The 24,170-nt window shown below is 44.3% G+C and overlaps 1 protein-coding gene across 4 annotated transcripts in view; it reads right to left on the bottom strand.

The window, feature by feature from the left end:
- GPR19 (G protein-coupled receptor 19) overlaps positions 1-23,724 on the bottom strand; it is a 38,920-nt gene extending 15,196 nt beyond the window's left edge. For 2 of the 4 annotated variants that reach the window (XR_009702541.1, XM_061205303.1), the window contains exons 1-3: positions 23,470-23,724; positions 22,914-22,966; positions 10,685-10,840 (exon numbers count right to left, since the gene is read on the bottom strand). Coding sequence is in view for 1 of the 4 variants with exons in the window: in XM_061205302.1 (XP_061061285.1) it covers positions 22,914-22,963 (50 nt within the window). In the remaining 3 variants the exon portion in view is untranslated. Of the gene's footprint in view, positions 1-10,684; positions 10,841-22,746; positions 22,802-22,913; positions 22,967-23,469 lie in introns of those variants that run through there. The other 2 variants (XM_061205302.1, XM_061205304.1) reach the window with 2 other exon arrangements.
- Positions 23,725-24,170: the final 446 nt, after the last annotated feature.

The raw sequence follows: 24,170 nt of genomic DNA, 5'->3' as shown, positions 1-24,170 counted from the left end.
ACCTAGATTTAAGGAACTATTCCTCTTCTATCAACTCTACCTTTCTTTGTTCTTTACACGAATTCTAAAATATTAGAAATAAACAAAGTCAGCATCCTTGGCGTGATTTCCAGAAACCAGGAAGGCTTCCATCACCATCAGAGCATCATTCTTATAAAGTCAAAGTCCCATTTTAGTATATGTGCTGCCGAAGTGAGCACCAAAGTTCCATTTAAAATGTAACTACTACTTAAAGAGTAAATTTTTTTACATATTATCAGTAGAGCAGTGACCTCTGAGACCCGGTCTACCTCTGAGATCTATGATCTCAGAAAGGAGCCCGAGCTTCACCCCATGTGGAGGTTTATGTTGACCACGAGCTGCAATCCTCCCCAAATTCTCTGCAAACCAAGTTGCAGGAGAAAATGTTAGGTCATACTGGCTCCTCTTTGGGGGAATGTATAAAGGACACTATCCAGTATTTCCCACCCTAACTGCCACTTAGTAGGGTTCTGTGTGGAATGGTTTAATAACACAGAACTTCCCTCCCTACTGTTCTCACAAAGTCGGTGGTCAGATAAAATGGGAAAGAAAAAGAAAAAGAAACACCAAGAAACCTCACCATAAGAAATGACTAATTTGTTATGATGGTATATGCAAAGTAGTCCTCAATCACACAAAATATCCAAATTTTTATCACTTAGTATGAGCCAGGATTGTGCTAAATGCTGGAGATACAGAAGTTAACTAGACAGACAAGGTCTCTGCTTTTATGGAGCTTTCCTCTAGTGGGAGAAACAATATTACACAGCTAAATAAGAAAAATTACACAATTAATAAAGAAATGGTTAGTGCTATGGAGAAAAATAAAGCAGAATGGGGAACCAAAATGGATGGGAAATGGGGGGCAGATGGTTGGTTGGTTACCCAATGGCCATTCCCAACTCCTTCCTTGCCTTCCTCTCTCCAGAGGCTGAAAAGGAAAGATAATCACTTCCCACCATTCCTTGCAGCTAGGGGTGGTCACATCAACATCACCTGCTTCTGGCTACTGAGACAAGAGAAGGTCTCCTGGCAGGGTGCTGGAAGGCTCTTGGGAAAATCTTTCTTAATAAAAGGAAAAGTGCGTGTGGGGAGTGTTCTCTCTTATGGACCTGGCTGCCCCTCAACTCCTGCCTTTGTAAACTGTCACGTGATGATGTCAGGGCACTGGGTGGGATGTTATGAGGTCAAGGGAGGTCCTAAGACTCACAAAGATATCATCCAGTGCCCTGACACTGTGGTACTGCTAGGACACCTGCCTCCAGACTACTTGTTTAATAAGTAGTAGGTTCCTTTATGGCTTAAGCCCTTTTTGAGTTTTCAGTTATTTGCCTCTAAATGCATCCTGACAGATACAGGGTCTTATTTCAGATAGAGTCACCAGAGAAGGATTCTCTGAAGAAGTGATACTAGAGCTGAAACCCCAAAGACAGGAAGCCAGCCATGTGGAAATTAGAATAGCATTCTAGGCAGAAGGAACAATGAGTGCAAAGGTCCTGGGGCAGGAACGAGCTTGTTATGTGGCTGGAGCATATGAATGTGGAAGAAAATGAGATAATTAGAAATGTAGGCAGGGGTCAGATCACATAAGGCACTGCAGGGCACCGGCGTTATTCTTATTGCAGTGAAATCCATTGCAGGTTTTAAGCAACAGAGGGATATGAGCATGACCTGATTTGTGCTTTAAAAATACAACTTTAGTTGCTGTGTAGGTGGCTGAGAGTAGAAGAAGGGAGACCAGCTAAGAGGCTCTTACAGTAACCTAGGTACATGATGATGGAGGCTCAGACCAGGGCAGTAGCAGTGTAGGTGGAAAAAAAGTAGATTGATATTGAAAATATTTAGGAGACGACAGAGCCACCAAGATTTGCTGATGTTAGGGGATGGGGATGACTCCTAGGTTTGAGGGTCTGAGGTGGGGCAAGAAAAAGTCTGGAGAGCTGGAAATCGACAATTCTATTTTGGCTGAGTTAAATTCCTATTAGATATCCAAGCAGAGCTATCCAGTTAGCCCCTGAATATATAAGTTTGGAGAAACGTCTCTTCAGATTCTTTGCCCATTTTTATTAATTCATTCATCATTCCATAAACATATTTTAAGATCATACTACGTGCCAGAACGTACTGTGCTAAGAACTGGATATACAATGGCAAACAAAACTGTCCCTACCCTTATGAAGGTCATAGTCTAATTAGTTGTGGAGGAGTGGAGAGAAGAGTAAGAAATAAGCACAAATTAAGAAGGTAAGTTGTAATAAGTTCTACAAAAGAGGTGTTATAAGAGAGCTTGGCAGAAGGCCCCTCTCTTGGGCTGGGAGGTTCTGGAAGCCATGGAGGCAGGAGAAGCAGGGACAGAGAACAGGGTCACCTACGGTAGACTCGCCAGGACTCCTGCTGCAGACAGACGGCAGGACAAGGAAATCTGGTCACCACGCTGCCCCGGATCCCCAGCCTCCTTCCAGATCCTGAACAATGTTTCAGGCTCCTTGAGGCCTGGCCTTAGGACTGCTCTTGTGATAGGCTGTTGTTCTTAAGTTGGCTCAGAATTCTTTGCAGTGAAAAGAACCTATCACATGGGGGTAGGGAAGAGAGAAAGCGCGGTAAGTGGGGCCTGGAGGGACAAAGTGCCTCTGGGAAATTCCTTTCACTCTTGTGCCACAGATTGGCTCTCCTATTCTCCCTCCCCACTGCGCACTATGTGCCCATCAGGTCATTTCAGCTGTGAGCAAAGAACACCTTCTTTCTGCTGAGAGAGGAAGAAAGTCAGGAGGAGAGGAGGTCTGACTCACTCCCCTGCAGGTCACTGCTGCATGGGGTCAGCGGCTGCCCACCGATAACTGCAGTTGGGAGACTCCACCGCCTGGTACAGAGACAGGATACGTTGTTGAGATACTGATGTGCGTGCGCTGTGCTCCTTGCTAGGACTGTTTTCCTGTTCCCTTCAGAGGATGAACCCAGGCCCAAAGTACTGCCTTGTCTTAGAGGAGAGTTGTCTCACCGGGCCTGAGACAAATCTGTTTCCTTGGCTCTTGTCTTCTGGAAGCTGGGTTCTCTGGGGGGATTTCTGTAGAGGGGAGGAGGGAGAAACAAGGACCTCTGAACCAGGAATGTGGCTGTGCCCCCCTGGAGCCCTGCCAAGGGGAGTCCTGGATGAGCACAAGGGAGCTTTGAGGATGATGAAAATGTTCTGAAATTGGATTATGTGATGGTTGTACAACTCTGTAAATGGAACAAAAGTCACTGAATTGCACCCTTAAAGTGAGTGAATTTAATGGTATGTAAATAAAGCAGTTAAAAAGAAAAGGTAGGCCTGGGACCCTTGCCTCACTTTCACGCTGTGCTCCAGGTAAGGGACCGGTGGTGCTGGAGGCGTGTCCAAGGAATAGAGTTCCCCAGCTGGAGAAGAGGCCACTGCTGCAGGGCGGGGGTGGAGGAGTCCCGAAGCAGCAGGTCCATCAGCTTTCAAGGACACACACCAGCTCAGGCCATAATTACATCTCTGCTACAATCAGAGGAGATCCAGGCCTAGAGGGACCACCCTACACGTTGTGCTGTAAGAGCCCCAGGGCCTAGAAAGAGGAAGACAGTCCCAGGAGTGTTTGTCACCGACTTCCCCATTATCCTGGTAGGATGGAGCCTTGCTATTATTTAAAGGAAATAATGTGTGAAGTAGGCAGAATGGTCCCCCAAAGATGCCCATGCCCCAATCCTGGAACCTGTGAATATGTTACATTACATAGTAAAAGGGACTCGGCATATACAATTAAGGTTATGGAACTTAAAATAGGAAGATTATCCTGGATTATCCAGGGGAACCCAAACTAATGAGCCCTTACAAAGAGAGAACTTTCTCGGCTAGTAGCAGAGAGATGCGGCAGAAGCCAAAGAGAGATTCCAAGCGTGAGAAGGAATCAACGTGCTGTTCTGGCTCTGAGATGCTGGGGCCCACATGCAAGAACCAGGAAGAGGCCTGTGGGAGTTACCGGTGGCCCCCAACTGAGAGCCATCAAAGAAATGTGACCTTGGTCCTAAAGCACGAGGCACTGGATTCTGCCAACCACCGAAATGAGCTTGGAAGGGGAATCGTCCCTGGAGCCTCTAAAAAGGAGCATGGTCCTGCCAACACCTTGAAGCCTTGTGAGACTCTAAGCAGAGAAACTGGCCAAGCCCACGCAGACTCCTGACCTGCAGAACTGTGATGTAATAAATGGCCGTTATTGTAAGCCACTAAGTTTATGTTAATTTGTGACAGCAGCAATAGAAACTAATTCAATATAGCATTTGTTATATAATTGAGTGTGAAAACTGAAACTCATACCAGCCATTCTATCACTTTCCACTACCCTACCATCATCTAGAATATTAGAAACCCCCAAAAGCTTACTTCACCTTAAATGTTAGACTGGAGACTAAGAAACCTAAGTTATAATTCTGATTATAAGCACTGAACAGCAAGTCAAGAGGCCCAGGTCTTATTTTTACATCAGTGTAAGGACCTTAAGTAAATTAATCTCCCTGAATCTCTATTTCCATGTCTACAACATGAATGAGTTGGTCTAGATGATTTCTAGGGTCATTATTGCTCTATGAACTACAACTGATAGGTAGACATTGTGACGAGCAACACACTTTCATTTAACTTTTAATCCACCACTTTCACCTGGCGGAGAGTGCATCCTGAAAGTGCATTGTGATGGGAGGACACGGAAGCTGTTTAGGGCTGCTGGGGCCCAGTTCTTGAGCCTCTGCTGTCCAAAATTGGTAGTCCTGGGTCTCCAAAGGAGAGATGCATTGTACAGAGGGGCCAGCCAAGCCCTCCTCACTAATTATCCCGGACGTGCCAATAATCTCTTACTGCAGATTCCTTGCAAGAAGTGGTCTGGTCTAAGAAGACCTGCCACCTGTGTTTGCTTCCCATCCCATGTAACACCAAACTTCTCAGCAGGGAGAAACACTTGCTAGAACCCCTGACTGTCCTCAACCAACTTTCCACACCTCTCCTCCTAGTAAGGGATCTTTCAAATTTTGAAGAAAACAATTTGGCCCCAGAATTTGCACCTCGCCAAATTCAATTTAATTTATTACAACAAACATTTTTTGAATAGTTGCCGTGTGCTCATTGAGTCCAATTTTGGGAGGGAAATGTTCAGTTTTATGTCCAATCTCTGATTTCAGTATCAACATCTTTAGTTGTACGACTGAAATAGGAAAGGGCGGGGGGGGAGGCAAAGACCAGACTCATTACACTCAAAGCAAAGAGCTGTACAGTAGATATGATTTATAGCTATTTGAAAAGAAGGTGAAGGATTCGTTAAGAACCGAGTGTAAGCACCGAACAGGGAGTTACTAAGAACTTCCGTTTTTCAGAAGCATTTACATTCTGTCTCACATCAAGTTCACATCAACACTCTGGGGAAATTTTGATCTGCACCACTGTCTTCAATCAGGGCTTTCCAAGAAAGCAACCTTCAAGTTCATGGAGCAGAAGTTAGATTTGAATTTGCAGTAACATGTATTTTTCACGGACAAATTATGCAACTATATATGTGGTCAGATGTGACTGAAAATATGGCTGAACATGTATTTGCATATGTTTCACATGGTTAATATATTTTTTAGTGGCATATATTTTTAGACATTTTGTAAGTTAAAATGCTACTGCTATCACTTCTCAGTGCTTCTTATTTTAATCCTCTCTGCATGTCAGCAATGATTGATCAAAATCACCAAACCAGCAATTTTCAACCTCTTCTTCAGAGGCAGATGTGACAAATGTGTCCATACATGTGATACACTCCTACGGACACAACCAGAATTACGTGCAACACCAGGAGCTCAGCCTACGATCTTCAACCTAAGAAGTCATGTTGAAAAGAAAATAATTATGTAGATATCCTTACATTTATTCTAATTAGTTTTTTAAAAAATGAATCACCGGCAAACTTTGGTATTTTATTAGCTAGAAATTATTTGCAACAGACATTTTTTGTTTGGGACATATTCTGACACTTTGGTTGATAAGCACTGCCCTGCTATACCATAAGTGTACACCTGAAATCTGAATTCTTGAAGGCTAAGGGTGCCTGACACATAGAACCAGGGAAAAGGTAATAAGAAAGAGAAACATGGCTATTCTCCACACTGGGCAACGGTGGGATATGACAAACCTGTTACAAAAGTCTAGCATTTCCCTGGAAATAATTAATTTCCTACCTATGCTCTTTAAAGCCACTGACATCCCAGGGAGTCTTCATAGCCTGCCTCCAGATTCAAAGGTGTATTCCCTTCTTTAGATGTAGAAGAAAATAACTCTGAACACATTTAAAATGTGAAGAGGCTACGTTATCTCAACCATAATGCATGGTTGACAGCACGGGCTCTTAGACTAGTGGTTCAGAGGTCATTTTGCCTCCCAGGGGACATTTGGCAATATCAGGAGACATTCTTGGTTGTCACAGCTCGGGGAGGAAAGTGTTGACGTCTGGTAGGTAGAGGCCAGGGATGCTGCTAAACATTCCACAATGAAGAGGACAGCTTCCCCCCGACCCCCAACAGAGAATTATCCGACCCAAGAGGCCAATAGTGCTGAGATTGAGAAACCCTGCTCTCAAGCCAACCTGCCTGGGTTTCAAATCACCTGTTACCTATATAAGTTACTAAACATCTATGTGCTTATTGAGTGTCTTTATCAGTAAAATTAGGATAAAAACAGTGTCCACCCTCTTGATTTGTTGTGAGAATAAAATAAATGACACAGACAGGAGCTAAGAACAATGTCTGGAAAAAAGCTAGTGTTTAACAAATGTTTACTTTCATTACCATTATATGCATCGAAAAAGACTGAGAAGAAAAACACCAAAATTTTAAAATAAGTTGTTTCTAGGTGGCCAGACCATTACTGATTTTTATTTTCATTACACTTTTATATTTCTTTATATTTTCCAAATTTTCTAGAACTGTATTTGTATTACCCTAATGTCCAAAAACATTTTTTTTTTAAAGAATGTAGAGGAAAGAACTTTACTTTGTGACATAGTGGAAAGAGCACAGAATCAGAAAGACCTGGATTCAGATCCTGGCTTTATTTGCTGTGTGTGACTTTGGGCAGATTAGTTACTCTGAGCTTCAGTTTCCTGATCGGAAACTGGGGCTAATAATGCATATCAGAGAGTTTCCATCAGGATTAAACATGACAGACATCCAGTGCCTTGGAAATATGCTGAATGACAGGCTCCAAGAGATGAGTGCTCTCAAAGTTTGGCCCAGGAAAAATGACTCTATAAACAGGGAAATATAGTCATGATGGCAACTCCCCTCTTGCTTTTTAAACTGTCCTCTTGGAGAAGCCACCTCCCATCTCAACCCACTGTTTGCCTGGGTTCAGAAGAGAAATTGCATCCACACTTTGGTCCTTCTCTCTATTCTTTCCACCTCCCCACATATACATCCTAGCAAAGGACCCGATAATTCAGCAGGCAGGGCTTACTAGCAGCGGGAAGTTACTAAGTGGAAAGCAGGACCCAGGCATCACTTTCACATGCCCACTGAGGGACACGTTCATTGTCCTTCTTCTTGTTTCTTCTTTCATCCCTAGCCTCCAAGCTGAAAGCATTCTTGGCAAGGCCTCTCCTCCAGAGGAACGCTCCACTTTCTCTCTATTCTATCGTCTCCTGTTCAGCTGGTAGAGAGGACTGCCCCCTTTCAGTTTTGAGAGGGATGAGTAGGAAGCCCAGAGAGGCTTCCAGATCTAAGCCTCTTGTGTGCACTAGCCTGGCTCATCTGAGAAGGCCGGCAAGTGTGCGGTGGGCAGGCAGCACTGGCCTGGCTGTACTGTGCTTCCAGCAGGGCTGTTTCTTTGCCACCCCTCATTCACTCCAGGTCACACTAAAGACCAGGAGGATGAGTAGACAGGATTCAAGGACCCAAACCTTAACCACAAACCCCACTCTTAATGCTCCTTAATGACTTAATCAGATGGAAAAAGAATAGAATAGGTTATATTTGTGTATATTATCAGGAGGGGTGACTATTTTAAGCCAGGTTAGCCTGCTAACTTAAATTCAAATCCTAAGCAACCTTTCAAGATGCCCTGAGACAATCTTCCGTACTCAGGTCCTAATTGCCACGGTGTGGAAAAGGCAGTCTGGCTCATCCCACTCTGACTCTGAAGATCCCATGGTTCTCCAGGGAGGAGTCTTGTAGTCCTACCGGGTGGGCTCTTGGTGCAGTGTTCTAGGGGCTGGGAGGCACAGCTGATTAGGGCAGGATTGCCTGGGGCAGGCACTGACCTTCTCACGACATTCACTCTCAACCCAAGGTGAACTATTTCAACATGGGGAGATGGTGCCAGGCAAAACATCAGAGGAAAATGAGACTATTTGGGGTGCCCCCATCTAGGTGTAAATAAAAATATCAAGAGAACTTCATTCTAAATATAAATAAAATGTCAGGGGGATTGGTAATGCCCAGGAAATAATGTATGGATCCTTCTGGAACTCTAGTCTGCTATTGCTCAAGGGTCTGTCTGACTAGCATATGTAAATTTCAGACATAATATTGACTGTTGCCAAGTTCTCTCCTACTACACTTTTACCTCCTCACTATCCTCCCCATAAAAGCATGCAAAACAAAACAGGCATGGGCCCCCAGAATGCTGTCAGTCTTGAGTCTTCCCATTCTTCATTCACAAGGGTACATTGAGATGATATCATAAACGGGCTGGGTGCTAAGTGCTAGAAATCCAGAGATGGAAGGAGATGGTCCCTTCTGTCCAGAAGCTGACTTCGGATGACTATAGTAGTGTTAAGTGTACTTGTTCCAGGGAAATGCTGATTTCAGCAGGGATCAAATCTAAGAACTAAAGTTCAATAAAGTTTAAGGTGTCAAGGGGACTCCTTCCTCTCAAAGTATTCTTCAATTGAAACCGTGAAGGAAACACTTCATATAGTGAGGAATTTCACAAATTTTGGATTCCTACCCCCTTTTCTTCCTCTTTGTATCTCTGATCTAGTAACTTCTCTCAGTTTTCCCACAGCATATAAGAACGAGATCAGTCATCTTTTCTTGTCAAGGGCCAAAAGGGAAACTACACAGACCAAAAGGAGGTAACCCTTATATTTCAGATATTTCCAGAAGTTAAAAAAAATTCCTCTTTTCTCCTTAAAAGCCTAAATTAATTTGCAAAAAGAGAGAAATCTATTCCCTATTTTAAAGTATGATAATATTATTTTAAAGCAATAAATCTAGTCAGTTTGATGACATAGTTTGTGTTTATAATTTCAGAAGTTTTTAATCTATTTATTTTATTTTGAAAACCAGGTAAGTACAGTTAATATGCTTAGGCTGGTCTTATTACTAGTTCCTGAGGATGGAAGAATGTTTCTAGGTTTGATTAAAAAAAAAAAAAATGAACCATGATGTAATTTTAGATTTCTTTTTTTCCTTTAGACATCATTTGGTCACCATTGCAATACAGTGTTTTACTACCAGATATCTATACAGCACAAGGGAAGAGAAGAACAGGTAATTACTTACTGGGTTATTTGGGGGTACAGAATGTGACTACTGGGATAATTCAAGATTACTATAGATTTCACTGGGGGTCTGTTTTAGCCAGGAAAGCTGATTCAATGTTCTAGTAGCATCAGCTGAACAAAATCTGTAGCCAAATCAACTGTTGACATCATTTGAAATAACAGAAGCAGGGAAACAGCATAGTTCAGTGGTTAAGATCATGGACTCTAGGGTCAAGTTTCTTGGGTCCAAACCCTGTTTCTCCTATTTGCTAGCTGTGTGACCTCGGGAAAATTCCCTAACTTCTCTGTGCCTTAGTTTCTTCGTCTCCAAAATGTGGGTACTAATAGTAACTCCCCCAGAGGGTTATTATAAGGATTAAATAACTGATTGTGCTTAGAATGATGCTTTACACATAACAAGAACTTTACAAGTATTCGTTAAATAAAGACAAAATAAAATGTAAATTTGCTAGCTCGTCTCTTTGTGCTGGATAGAAATAGTCAAAGATATCAAGATTTGAGTGCATGGCAGATTCTTTTAGCCTGTAACTTTGGAAGATTCCTTTGAGAACTTCCTGGAAGCCTTCTTGGTAGCTATTCTGAAAGATATGGAATTTGGTGACAGTCTACTGTCCCTAAGAGAGCTGGAAACAATCACAAGCACTCCTGGTATCAGGAACATCAGAAGGAAGACGATCACACAGCACAAAGAAACAGCATGCCAGCCCACTCAGGCTCCCTAAGCCACTGCCAATAACCTCGGGGAACATGGGCACAGAATAAGCAGCTGAAAAAGGATGAAACAGGATTTTATTGCAGTGACAATGAAATCTGGCTGGTGTCAGTAATATTATCTTTTTCCCTCTTTCCAGGATTCAATGAAAAAAATCCTTTTCAGCAATGAGTGCTTTGTTTTATTAATTATCACTATATACAATTTCCATCTAGTTTTTCTTCAACAGGCAGTGACTGGTGAATTATTCATTTTACAGAACTACCTAGGCATCTTTTCTGGACCTGTGACAAATCTAAAGCCCCTAACCAGCGTCTAAGCCCAGACAAAATCTCCAAATTGTCTGGAAAACAGAAGGTATTATGTCCTCTGAGCCAAATTTCAGCCACGAAACCGCGGGATCTCTAGCACATACCTTCATCCGGACTTATTTCAGAGACGGTCTCCTTGGGTCTTCTTGGTCAGGAACAACCCTTGCAGAGGAGTTTGGAGAATGCCATAAACCACCAGGGAAGCTTGGGAACACATCCATATCTGTCCTCTGCCTTCCCCTTGGCTCAGAGCCTGCTTCCTGGTAGGAAGACAAGATGACGCTGTGCAGGGTTGACTGTTAAGCCATCTTCCCGCCCCCCAGCCCCACTCTCTTGGTGCCCCTCCCTTCTCCTTTCCAGGGCTCTGGAATGTGTCACATGGGAAATGGATCATGTGGCTCCAGGGGAGAATGTGGCCGGCTTCTCTCTCCCTTCCCCCACTGTTCCTTTCAGGAGCATAGCAGCAGAAATCTCTGACCTGATTGGCTCGGACCAAAAATCTCCACATGAAAAGGGGAAGATTCAACCATCCAAACCTCCAGCCTTCTCCACTTTCTTTTTTTTTTTTCTATTTTTCATCTGAACATTTTTCCTGGGCATTCAGAATTGCTTGGAAGGGAAGGAAAGAATGCTTTCTCCCCAGGCCGTCTCTTTCTTTCTTATCATCAGTACCCTAACATGGCAAGGTGTTCCCTAACCTCCCTCCGGAGCCCCCTTGGCACATCTGAGACAATCAAGTGTTCAGCACCACGGACAGCATTACACCCCCTTCAGAGCTCCTTAAAGCCATTTGTCTATTTCACTCTCAGGTAAATAAAAATATTTTAAAAATATTTCCCCTGAGGTCTTGTGTCTAAATATACATCAGGCTATATATATGTAAGGCTCCAACCTCCCCTACTATCAACTTACTGTAACCTTATAAACAGAAATATAATTTTTACATATCATTAAACCTAAAAAGACTATCCCATGTCTACCTCCCCGGCCCCATCCCACCACCCATCCCCACCCTTTAAACATGCTCCATGTTTTGGGGGAGAGGGGAAATTCTCATTACACAGTTTACCATATGCCCATATATCTACGCTCACAGGCACAACGACAGACAAACGTAAGATTTCTTGAGTGTGCACGTCCAGATGTCTTTAGCCCCATCCCTAGGCAGGGCTGAGTTCTCCAACTCAGAGAGGGAGCCCAGTAGGAGCAGTTTTATGCAGGGTCTTTCCTGCTTCACTGACGTCCCGGTTGCCATGGTAACTGTTGAAGGGGATGATTTCGTTCAGAACCAGTCACCATGGGACCCTGCTGACTAAAGAAAGGAAGAGAGAACAGGACTGAATTGCAGAGGAGGACTTTCAATTAGCATTTGCAGAGCCAAATTTACCTAATGGGCCCTTTCTTTACTGAATTGTTGCTGACCCTAAATCTTGAAAGGATTCTAGGAATTAGTATGGACACTGCAATGGTAACTCCCTCCATCCTCCACTGCTTCTTTCCTTAAAAATCTATTTAGGTGCAACTAAATGAAAACGCCAGCTTCACAGAACGCCTGTGGCATGCCATCACAGAGCATAGGGGAGAACACAGGAACGTATTTCTCCTCAGGCTGAGGCTTCTGACTTTTATGAGGCCATTTATCTAAGTCTAACAGTCTTAATTTTAGGGAGATACTTTAGAACCACACCTGAACCAGGAACAATTTGTGAATGCTTTACAATTTTATAGCAGAAAAGATAAATATGGTTTAACGTGCCTTGCTGGATTATTTTGAATAAAAATAAATTTGAATAATAAGGTCAATCCCTTGGATAGCATTTGGACTATCCCAAGTCAGGAACTTAAGCTAGCTATACACTTGTCTCATTAGGCATGCATATAGCTGATTGTTTCTAACTCAGAATCCTAAGCATGGCAATTCTGAATATTTATTTTGAGGGATAGAAATGCTGACTTTCAATGTGCAATAATGCAAACTCTATAAGAAAAGAGGTAGCATACAGGAGCTGGAGTATAATTTCAGGAAACTGAAGCTCCTTCCTGGTCCAACATCCACAGCTTAAGACATGTTTACATCTTTTATTTTAGGATAAGAATCAAGTTAATTCTAGTTTCTCTATGTAAGACTCATAGAGAAATTCAACTCTGTTAATTCTAATACTTGCCACTTTCAGAAAATTCATTTATCAGGAAAGCTGGATATGTGTTTGAAGAAATTTTTAGAGAGCCAGCCAGATGGTTACTTAGATATCACCTCTCTTCTTTTAGTGAATAATAACAGCAACAACAACAACAACAAAACCAGCTAATATTTATCATGCACTAGGTATTTAGTACATGATGTCATTTAATCCTCCTATCAAACCATGAAACAGGTACTGTTATTAACATTCCTGTTTTACAGACGAGGAAACTTACAGAAGATAAGTAATGTGCCCCAAACCACACCACTAGTTAGTGTGGGAGCTAGGATTGGGGAGTATTTAATATGACTCCAGAGCAGGCATATTATATGATACGAATTTGTATCATGGATAATGGACTCGATCAAAATAACTTGTCAATTTAATGTGACTGATGTGATTCATTACTATGGGCCTTTGACAGAAGAAATCAAAAAGATTTCTTTAAATCATCTGAGATGCAAAAAAAAAGACCAAATTATTCATTCTTTTTAGGATGATTGCATGTGTACATCACAGCTTAGTGATAAAATAACAAAAACGATTTTATAAGGAATCATAATCTGAAATATTATTAAGGATGACTATAAAACATGTTATGTAATATACTAATTCTGTTAAAAATATTAAATTTATAATCACCAAACTTATTCCCGGCCATTTGGAAGAAAACAGACAGCTGTCTTCTATCCAAACCCATAAAAATCCCATAATACTGTGTAGCTAAGGTAATATTTTGAAAATAATTTATGTGATTCTTTTCCCCTCTGCCTGCCTGGGGAATCGATTTGCCTTGGGGATAGGGAGTGTGGCACTGTTCAGAAATTATAAAAGTAATGGAAAGAAGGAAGGAAATAATATTCAGCTTCTGAAATTAAAAACAGGAGTGTACAGCAAGACAATAGGCTTGAAATCCAAGCTACTGTTTTGAAAGCCATTCTCAAAATTCCTTTATTTGTCATCAACCAAATATGGAAGACTTTGCTCAGACTGTTTGGTACCATAGAGCAGGCCTTCACACTGGGGCAGGCAAAAACTTTTCAAGGGGTCCCAGAGCCTGCAGGCAGTTCTATCGGAATTAATTTCTAGATTCTCAACTTCCACAAGCTGACTTTCCTGAGAACTGGTGCAGTCAAGATGTCATGCTGGTTCTTGGTTCCCATCTAGTAGTTTTTCTTCCCTTTTACCATAGATTGGTGAACCTCTCACCCACCTCTACCTCAAATCCTACAATGGTGAACTGCCTGGATTTTAAAAAGCTCCTGGGAAACAAGCAAAGAAACAACTGGAAATATTGAGGATGCTATTGAGATAGTAGTGAACTCAATAATTGAGTTAACGCAGCCTTTTAAGAAATAAGAGCTTTCCAATTGCTTTAAACAAAACTGAAAGCAAACCACTATCCAATTGTCCACTGAGAAAATCATTAAAACAGTTCTCTTAAAAGAAAGCTCTTTTTACAAAACAATGACAGCTAATAAATGCAGACTATAATAGTTAGAACACCATTTTTACAGGCGCCAGTGAAATAACTGATTCAGGCAAGGACCACAGCAGGTATTCAAACTATGAGATGAAAAGTTGTTGGGAACAGGTTGTTTGTACGTTATTTACAAACTGCAAAGGGAAATGTGTACTTTTTCAATGGTGAGACTGGCAGGGGCTCACCATCTTAACCAAGTGACCAAATTTAGCATCACTAACCTAACAGTGGGACAACCTGAAATTAGTGCCTAACATAAAGCAAGGTGACCTACCCAACATTACTAATGAAGTATTCTTTCTAAAAGCATTTAACCTGAATCTAATCAAACCTCTAGACAGAGTGCCCAGTTGGGGGGGAATAAAAAAAAAAGGCAGGGGTTGGAGAAACAGATTAAAGACATCATGAGAAAATAATCGACCAAACTGAGAAAACAGAATATTCTACAAGAGAACTAGTCTGGACTTATCAGAAAGTCAATGTTGTGAAATAAGAAGGGTGAGCTATTATTAAAGAGACTAAAGAAAACCAATTGCAAAGCATGTAATTTGATGAGATGCTGACTGGGGACGGAGGGAGAGTTGGTATAAAAAAGCTCTAAAATATTTTGCGGAAATTGGGGAAATTTGTCTTGTGAACTGGATATTAGATGGTGTCATGGAATTATTATTTCTATTAGGTGTGAGAAAGGAATTGTGGTTAATAGGTGGATTCCCTTATTCTTAGGAGATGCTGAAGTATTAAGGATAAAGGGTCGAGACGAATGCAAGTTACCCACAAATGGTTCAACAACAACAAAAAATATGTATGCACATAATCAGAAAGGGAAAGTAAATACGGCAAAACATTAACAACTGACGAATCTGGGTGAAGAGTGTATGGGTGTTTACTGTACTTACTTTCAAATCTGTTGTCTGAATGAAAATAAAAAAGTAATAAATTCTGCTCTGTGGTGGACAAGGACATGCCACATGGAAAGTAAGAGTCTCTCCCTCTAGGTCTCAGGTTCAGAGAGAAATAGAGGAGAACAAAGCAGCCAGTCACTGGGCCATGACCTCTTTCTAGACCAAAGGCGGATATGAGTGTATTCATTTTCTCTTGTAGCTGTTTCAAATTACCACCAACAGTAGCTTAAAACAACACAAATCTATTATCTTACAGTACTATAGGTCAGAAATCTAACATGGGTCTTACTGGGCTAAGATTATGGTGACAGCAGGGCTGTGTTCTTTTCTGAAGGCTACAGAGGGAGAATCTGTTTCTGTGCCACCCACATTCCTTGGCTCGTAGCTCCCTAACTCCATCTTCAAAACCAACACCCTTGTATCTCTCTAACCATTACTCCACAGTCACATCTCCCTTTGTCTGACCTCAGACTGGAAAGTCATTCGATTGGGCTCACCCAGATAATCCAGGATAATCTCCCCTCTCAAGGCCCTTAACTTAGTCACATCTACAAAGTCCCATTTGCCCTGTAAGGTAACAGTCACAGGTTCCGGGTGTTAGGGTGAATATCTTCAGGGGTCCTTACTCTGCGTACCACAGTAAGTTACCTCCATGCTGAGAGGGGCACTCAGGGCAAGAGCTCTCTGCCTTGGCTCCCCTCTGGGGACCACTGCCTAGGCCCCTCCTACCTCATCCTCTGCACTCTGCATGGCTGTTCGGGCCAATGGCAAGTTTCTCACAGTGCACGCAGGCATACAGAGCAGTCAACCATCCCAAGCGTTTCCTGTTCCCTTGAAGCATGGATGCTCAACTAACAGCCGGGGGGGCCTGCCGTGGTCAGGTGAGGTGACTCCACAGCCGGGGCCAAGGGGAAACAGAGTCCCCGAGGGGAGGAGGCCGATTCTCCCTGTGGAGATTTGCCTGAAGCCAAAAATGGGCCATGAATTCACCAGCTGCAGGCTTCAGCATCGCAGGCCAGCAGGTTCCCCAGTGATCACGCCAGCGAGGGGCATCATGCTGGAACCCTGCCAGTGCACACTCTAGGTCCAGAATGAAGTCGGGGATACCCCCTCTCAGCAATTCCACAAGGATGTGTATGTTACCCCTCCCCACCCTCCATACAAATGGATGTTATCTTCAGAGAAGATGACGGGGCCTCCTCGGGAGGCATTATGAAAGAGAAAACATTTTTACCCAAAGGAGACTTATACTATTTAAAGGAACCACTTAAGAAATGAAATTGAACTATATTTGAGACTGAATTGGACACTTTGCCTGTTTTTTTTTTCCTCTGTAACCTAACAGTTGTGATGGTTTTAAAATATGTCCACAAATTTTTGATATGCCTCCCTTCAAATGGTGACACCTAATACTACTTCCCTTGAACATGGGCCAGCCTCATAACCTGCTTCCAATGAAGAGAATGTGGCAGAAGTAATTCTCTGTAACGTCTGAGGCGAGATTGTCGTAAGGACAGTTTCTGCCTGGCTCTCTCCCTCTTGGATTACTGGATTACTCAGCCACCATGTCGTAAGGACACTAAAGCCGTCTTGTGAAGAGGTCCACGCAGGGAAAACTGAGGCCTCTCACCAACCAGCACCAACTAGCAACAGGGCAGTGAGCCACCTTGGCAACAGATCTTCCAGCCCTAGTCAAGCGACTGCAGTCCAGACAACATCTTGACTTCTACTTTGTGAGGCCCCAGGCCAGAACTGCCCAGCTAAGCTGCTCCCAAATTCCTGACCCACAGAAATTATAAGATAATGTTCATTATTAGGTTCCTAAGTTTGGGGGGATTTTGTTATGCAGTAATAGGTAACTTAAACACAGGTGAAAACTCTAGAAAACAATGAAGAGAACTACTTTTTCTTGGCATATTCGAGCTGCAGTGAGTTACATAAGTGTCCATGCTGCGTATGTGTGTTCCTGTTGTGGAAAGCATGTGGTTTTATTAGGCCAAGAACAGGAGGAAGGGGAGAACACAACTAGCCACATTAGAGTGCTGTCTAAGGAGAAAAAAGAAAGCCACTGAGGTGGAGGTGGATTTATTATAAAGACTCAGAAGAAGTGCAGGGAACTCAAGAACAGGAAGTGGCAGTTAGACCACAGATGGGACTGAAGGAAGGGACAGAAAGCTGTCAGAGCCAAGAGACACTGACTCCATCTCTTTCTCTCTCAGGCTACGGGACCGATTGTCTATTTTCTCTCTCTTAATTAGCTGCATTCACCTGCTTCTCTTTTGCGATCAGCTGGTTCTGATTACTGGCCCCCAAATGGTGGCCTCGGCTCTGAAAGTTACATGACCTTACAAGTTCAATGCTCCTATTTAAATGACCCAGTCTCAATTAAAAATAGAACTACCATATGATCTAGCAATCCAACCTCTGGGTATATACCTAAAGGAAATAAAATCACTGTCTTGAAGAGATATCTGCATTCCCATGTTCATCGAAGCATCATTCACAATAGCCAAGATATGGAAACAATCTAAGTGTCTGTCGACAGATGAACGAATAAAGAAAATGTGATATACAAATACACTTCACACGCACGCACACACATAATGGAGCGTTATTCAGCCTTAAAAAAGAAGGAAATCCTGCCATTTGTGACAGGGTGGATGAACCTGGAGGACATTATATTAAGTGAAATAAGCCAGACACAGAGAGACAGATACTGCGTGGTCTCACTTATATGTGGAATCTAAAAAAGTTGAATTCACAGTAACAGTGAGTAGAATGGTGGTTACCAGGGCTGGGGGATTGCAGGAAATGGGGAGATACTGGTTAAAGGGTACAAACTTTCAGTGATAAGATAAATAAGTTTTGGAGACCTAATATACATACAGCATGGTGACTATAGTTAATAATAGTTGTATACTCAAAATTTACTAAGAGAGATTTCAAGTGTTCTCACCACACATACAAAAATGGTAACTATGTGAGATGGGGTGTTAGCTTGATTGTGGTCATCGTTTCACAATGTATACGTATATCAAAACATCACATACTTTAAATATACACAATTTTTATTTGTCAATCATATTTCAGTAAAGCTGGGGAGAAAACATATGACGCAGGCTCTCAATGTTCTGATCTAAATTCTTAGGAGGCAGAGTCTGTTTGACTCAGCTTAAGTCGGATATAAAGCGGATCCAACCAGCTGCAGGCACTGGGATGGAGCAGAGTTCCTGTGTTACCCCTCAACACTCTCTAACAAATTTGGCAAATTTTATAAAGGCGAAGGACAAGGAGAGGGAGGAAGTGATTGACAGAGGAAATGACTGGCATCTTAGTGTGTGTGTATGTGTTTTTAAAATTCCATGACCTCTCCACTGGTGAGCCTGCCAACAGGCACAACACCTTTGGCCTCCATGTCACCTCCGTGTGAATCACCCGCCTGAATACGCATACCCTTCACACTGCCTGAGTTTTCCCACATGGACACCATGCTGTGTCACGCTCCCACAGCTTAGACCTGAGGCAGTTTCCTCTGCCTTGTCCACCTGGGGAACACCTATTCCCATCTCAAACCCGGCTGCCTTTCATCTTCTCTGAGGTTCTAGATGCCTCTTAGCCCCACCCCCTCCTAAATAAGTTACTCACACCTTCTTTCTTACTATAGTACTTCTTTAATTTTCACACATATTACTTCCTTTATTGCATACATTATATTGCATTGTGTTCATAGATTCCTATAGGGAGCAATGTCATTTAATTCATCTTTAGACCTCTAGGATCTCAAAAACAAAGTAGGTTCTCAACAACAGTGTTCCAGCACACTGAACAAGCATGATTTTGGGGACTAACTTAAAGCAACTTAATTTTTATTTCCCACTGTCCCAGTGAAAACACTCTGTAGGGCCTGGTACTCCCATCCCTGAATGAAAACCTGAGCCGCCCCATTCCTTTTTATGGTCACTTTTAGGTAAGAAAAGTTAGTAATTAAAATTTCCAGTCCAGTATCATAGTCGAAATTTGCCTCCTGACTTACAGTTAGGGCTTTCCCCTTCCTGCCAGTTTGCAGCTGCTGTACCCGGGAAAGCTGACGTTCAGGCAAAGAGTGGAGCCACGTCCCTCTCTCCCTGGTTTGTCTGTCTACTGGCACTCCAACAACTCCACTCAAATATCCTCTCTGCAGAAGCCTTTCCCAGTCTTCCTCGTGACTCCTTTATGCCCCTGATATGGGTGAGAGTTTTAGAGCAGTCTAATCAGTTCTCAGCCTCCTACAGTTTGCAGAGTCCTACAGAGCAGTCTGTCTCTGGTATTTCTTGTCACAGGGTCTCAGGAAGCACTCCTGTTCTGACATACTTTTATAACCATTTAACTAAACTGTCAGCACTTGGGATTTTTCTACTTTGAACTTTCAATATGTCTCCCTCTTCACCCCAAGTCTCCTATCCTTCTACCCCATTCCACTCCTCACTTCTGCATCTACTCACTTCCGTAACCTCTAGTTATTGACCCCTGCAGAGTCTCTGAATCCTGTCTTCTTACCTAGGCAACAATGTTTGGCCATTTCACCAACGCTCTTGCTAGGGATTAAACTAATGTGCTTCTCAAGAAAAGGGACCCAGTGAAAGACAGATTACCCCCTCCCCTTTTGGCAGAAGATACTCCTGGCCATTACTGCTACGTTTGGGTCTTGGCATCAATGACTGAAGTAGTATGGTGGTTTCAACTTCTAAATTACTTATATCTCTAGAAACCAGAGTCGTCCTACAAGAAAGTACCTTGTCTCTTAGAACCTCAAATTCTTGACCCAGACACGCCGTCCCTCCTACTCTGATTCTCTACTCACTGAAAGTCTACAAAACAGACTTGATCCTCGCCTTTCTCATCTGTTAGTACTGACAGGACCACTTGTGTAGTCAGAGCAGCCACATCAACCCTATGAGGCTCTGGGAAGAGGCTTCCTCATCAATGGCCTTTCCACTGGAGAACACCCACATACATACATGTCAGCGATGACTCGATGTCCCTCCCCAACCAATGGAGCAACTGTAAAAGGTCCCCGCACCCCACTACTGCAGTCTGCCACGCTCATGGCCCAAGATCCACAGCGCGGTAAAGCAATAAAGACATCACCATCTGTGTCACCGCTGTTAAATTAGCACCACGCTCTAACCAACTGAGCTAACCAGCCAGAATTGTGTCACCTGTGCTAATCAAAGGCCCAGCTTAGGAGGCTCAAAGTCCTCCATCTCTACAGTAAATCCTGTGTATTCCTGGGGCCTGTATTAATGACCTCATCACTGACCTTTCCCAAATCACGATGCTTACCACCTTCTTATCATAGTGCCCTCTCCCCTGAATACACCTCACTATGCCCTACTCATCTGCCCATTTCAAGCTCTAGCCCTCATACCTCTAGAAATTTTTCAAATATATAGCTATCCAGACAAGTGGTCTTAAACCACAGGTCTAACTTCTTTTCTCCTCCTGCTTAAAGCAGTGGTTCTCAACTTTAGCAGCAAAATGAAGAGCTTTAAAAAATACTGATGCCCAGTTTCCACTCCCAGAGATTCTGATTGAATTGGCCTAGGGTGAAGCCTGGCCATTAGGACTTTCTAAAGCTCCCCAGCTGAGTCTACTGTGGAGGCAAGGTGAAGAATCTGTCTTAAGGCTCTCTGAATACGGATGCATCCATGCTACACAGAACATCCACATTTTGGTGAGGAGATGGCACGCGTAAATGTGGTGGAAGCTCAAGGCAGAAACTCTTATTTGTTGATCATACACTACATATCAAGTTCTACGCTAGGAACTCATGCAGTCTTTTCAACTGTACCTCATTTCCTCTTTACAGTCATCCTATGAGGTAGGCACTATTGTCCTTATTTGACATGCAGGGAAACCGAGGCCCAGACAGGGCACACAGAGTGACTGGTATGCTCAAGGGTCAAACCCTTTCTGTGACACCATCCTGAAGAGGTCACGCCTCTTACAGCTGGATGACCCTGTAACGGAGCGCCGCAGGGCGCAGCCCTTAGCCCTCCGCCGTTGCTGCCCGCCCTCACCCCGCACCCCGTTACCAGGCAACGGTTACCGGGAGATCATTAATGCCGGGGGTTGGAGCCTCAGCGAGAGGTCTTGCTCAGCCATTGGTCGGCACCACAGAGGGCCCCATTCAGCCATCGGTCGGCGCTGCCGTGGGCCCCGCCCCCAAGCGAGCAACTGTCAAGGAGCCACCGTTTGAGGGGCGGTTTTTGAGCTCACGGTCGGCGGAGCAGTGGTCGTCCACGTGGAGAGTGAGGTAAGAGGCCGATCCCGGCCTTCTCCCCGGGGCCCTCCAGCTCACCCGGCCTCGGGCTGGCAGGCGAGCTGGGGGGCCCAGGGAACAGGCTGCAGGTGTGCCCTGCAGGGCTCCCGAGCCTCGCCAGGACCGCCCACGGGCCGGGCCCAGACCCTGAGGCTGCGGTGACCCTCTCCCCCATCCCCGCCTCTGCGACCGAATGGCAGCGGCAGTCTGCATGGGACACAGTCTGGGGGACCTGACCCCCACTGTTTACGCGGCCTGAGGAGCCTGAGGGCCAGCTGGGCCCTGGGCGCCTGGCTCCCTCAGCGATGACAGCTGGGCAGGGTCTGGGGACCTGGCCCGGAGGGAGCCACCGTCTGAGATCTGCCTCTTCAGCCTGGGCACTGGCGGGAGGAGCCAGACTGGGTGCTGGACGGACGCTCCGGGGTTAGGGTGACCGCCCCCCATCCCCCGCAGGGACCGCCTTCTCTCCGCCGGGCCTGGACCTCGGATGGCGAAAGTTGTGCCTTGGGACCTTCCCCTTTTCTTGTCAGAACAGAGAGTAACATTTGTTTTGGTGGAGATTTACAGGAACATCGTGACCTGACCATGACCTGAGCTCAAGGACAAAGGCTCTGACACCAAAAAGTGTGCACCAACTAACCACGCCCCTCCCTCACCTTTCCTATAAAAGGGCTTTGCTGATTGCTTTCAGGGAGTTTGGGGTTTTTTAAGGCGTGAGCCACCCATCTCCTTACATGGCCCTGCAATAAACCTTTCTGTGTTCCAGACTCCAGCATTTTGGTATTGTGTGGCCTCACTGTGCGTCGGGCACACAGGACTTGCGTTTCGGTAACAATCCCACTCCCCCCAAAAGCAGGCTCCAACGCAGAAACCCTAGTCTATTGCATCCATGGATTTTTTTTTTTTTTCCTGGAACATTTTCCCATGAACTCCACACATACAGCCCAGTTACTAGGCTATACTTTAGGCTGCCAAAATGAGGTGAAGTGCTCCGGGCAGAACTTCTTGATAGGGGACTACTAGGTCTGGGCCTTTATTAAAGTACTTCCACTCTATTGACCGATACCTGGATCCTTCTCCCTCACTGCTAACTTAAACCCTGCGGCTTTCTATACTGAGTTTTTCTTACAGATGAAGCTATACTGCTTACCTGCAAGCCATTCCTTTGCTGGTCTACTAAAACCATGTATTGCACCGTTCCTCTGCCTTGTACTCCAGACAGTACACAGAGAATCAAAATATACTGGCTAAGCTGCATACGACTGCTGCTAACATCAAGATGGGACTCTCATACCTAGTGACCTGAGAGGCTAGCGGCGACAAGTCGGTACTTTTGTAACGCGCCACTATCTTGGTAGCTCAATTCCACCACTTCACTCCATGCAATCCACACTGCATTCTGCCTGAGGGATGCTTCGAGGGACCAGGGGACCCACTGGGAGAGGACACTGCAGGTGGTACCTTTCAGACGCTGCAGGGAAAACTCCAGTGCTTGCGCAGGTGTCCCACATACCCTGAGAGAGAAAGAGGTCAGATGGGTCAGTTCTCTCAAGACACTTGCAGAATTCCTGACTCCCGTTACCTTAACTGTTCTTCCTCATCCCAACCTCAGCCCTTGCTCAGGACTCTGGCTTTTAGAATCCTCCTCGTCCCACTCACTTAGGGACTCCCCGATTTCCACCTTACCCACGAGGGACTAAATGTGGAGCATTTCTGCCTTCCTGTTTACAAACACGCACAGGGTCACACTATTTGAAGGAAGGCGTGCTCTACTGCCAAGAGTTCTGTTTTCCTAGTTTCCCCTCTCCACTGTGCTGCATAGCTACTGCCTTCATGCACCGCTTCAATTTTCCCACCTTCTCCCTCCCACTGCACTACCTTATTTACATTCACATCCTCTCTTGGTCTCCAGAAAAAAAATACAAACAAAGAAAAAACAACGTTTTCTTTCTTGGCCCCTCAGATTTACTCCTCTATGTCGCTCCCAGGGTTATGTTTCCAAACACAGAAAGCTCACCACTCTGGTTTAAAGCCTGGACGGCTCTCCCACGCCCACGCCTTTACTACTCGATTCGCTGAAACCTCCTCACAGAGTTCACGGCCGAAACAGAGCAACGGAAAGGAGTGACGACCGTATAAGCATGTGGAGTTGTGACTGCAAAATCTCGAAGAATGTAGTGTTGTGTGCTCGAATCCATCGCGTCCACGTGAATTATCCTCCGACCTTTCTCCAGGGTCAAATTTGGTTGACTATTACCAGCCAAAACGTTTCTAAATGTTTTCGCGCTAAAAATGATCAGTCAAGCGCATGAGCAAACGCCCGGAGGGTGAGGGGGCCGTCCGCTGTTCGCGCAGGCAGATCTCGCGATGTTTGCGCCAGCCTGGGGAGTAGTCATGTTTTTGGGGTGCTTTGAGGCCTTTTTACGCCCCCCCCTCCTCCAGCCCCGATGGATTAAGGCTGTCATCAAATAAAAAAGATCAGGACTCCGCGGCGAGAACAAACGAGGCTAGAAGTAGGCGACACGCCAGCGGCAGGTCTCCGGGGCCGAGGAAGGGCTTCTCTACGAGGCACCGAAGGCCGCACAAGTTCTTCAGAAACAAAAGCCAGAAGTATGTAAAAATGGAAAAAAGCCAACCAGTTTATCACCTTAGAATGCGGTGTGGGGATTTTTGTTGTTGTTTTTCCAGTTTTCACTGTACGAAAAATCCCATTGGCGG

The sequence above is a fragment of the Eubalaena glacialis genome, chromosome 11 (assembly GCF_028564815.1).
Source record: "Eubalaena glacialis isolate mEubGla1 chromosome 11, mEubGla1.1.hap2.+ XY, whole genome shotgun sequence".
Lineage (NCBI taxonomy): Eukaryota > Metazoa > Chordata > Mammalia > Artiodactyla > Balaenidae > Eubalaena > Eubalaena glacialis.
This window is presented reverse-complemented; position numbering and strand designations above follow the sequence as displayed.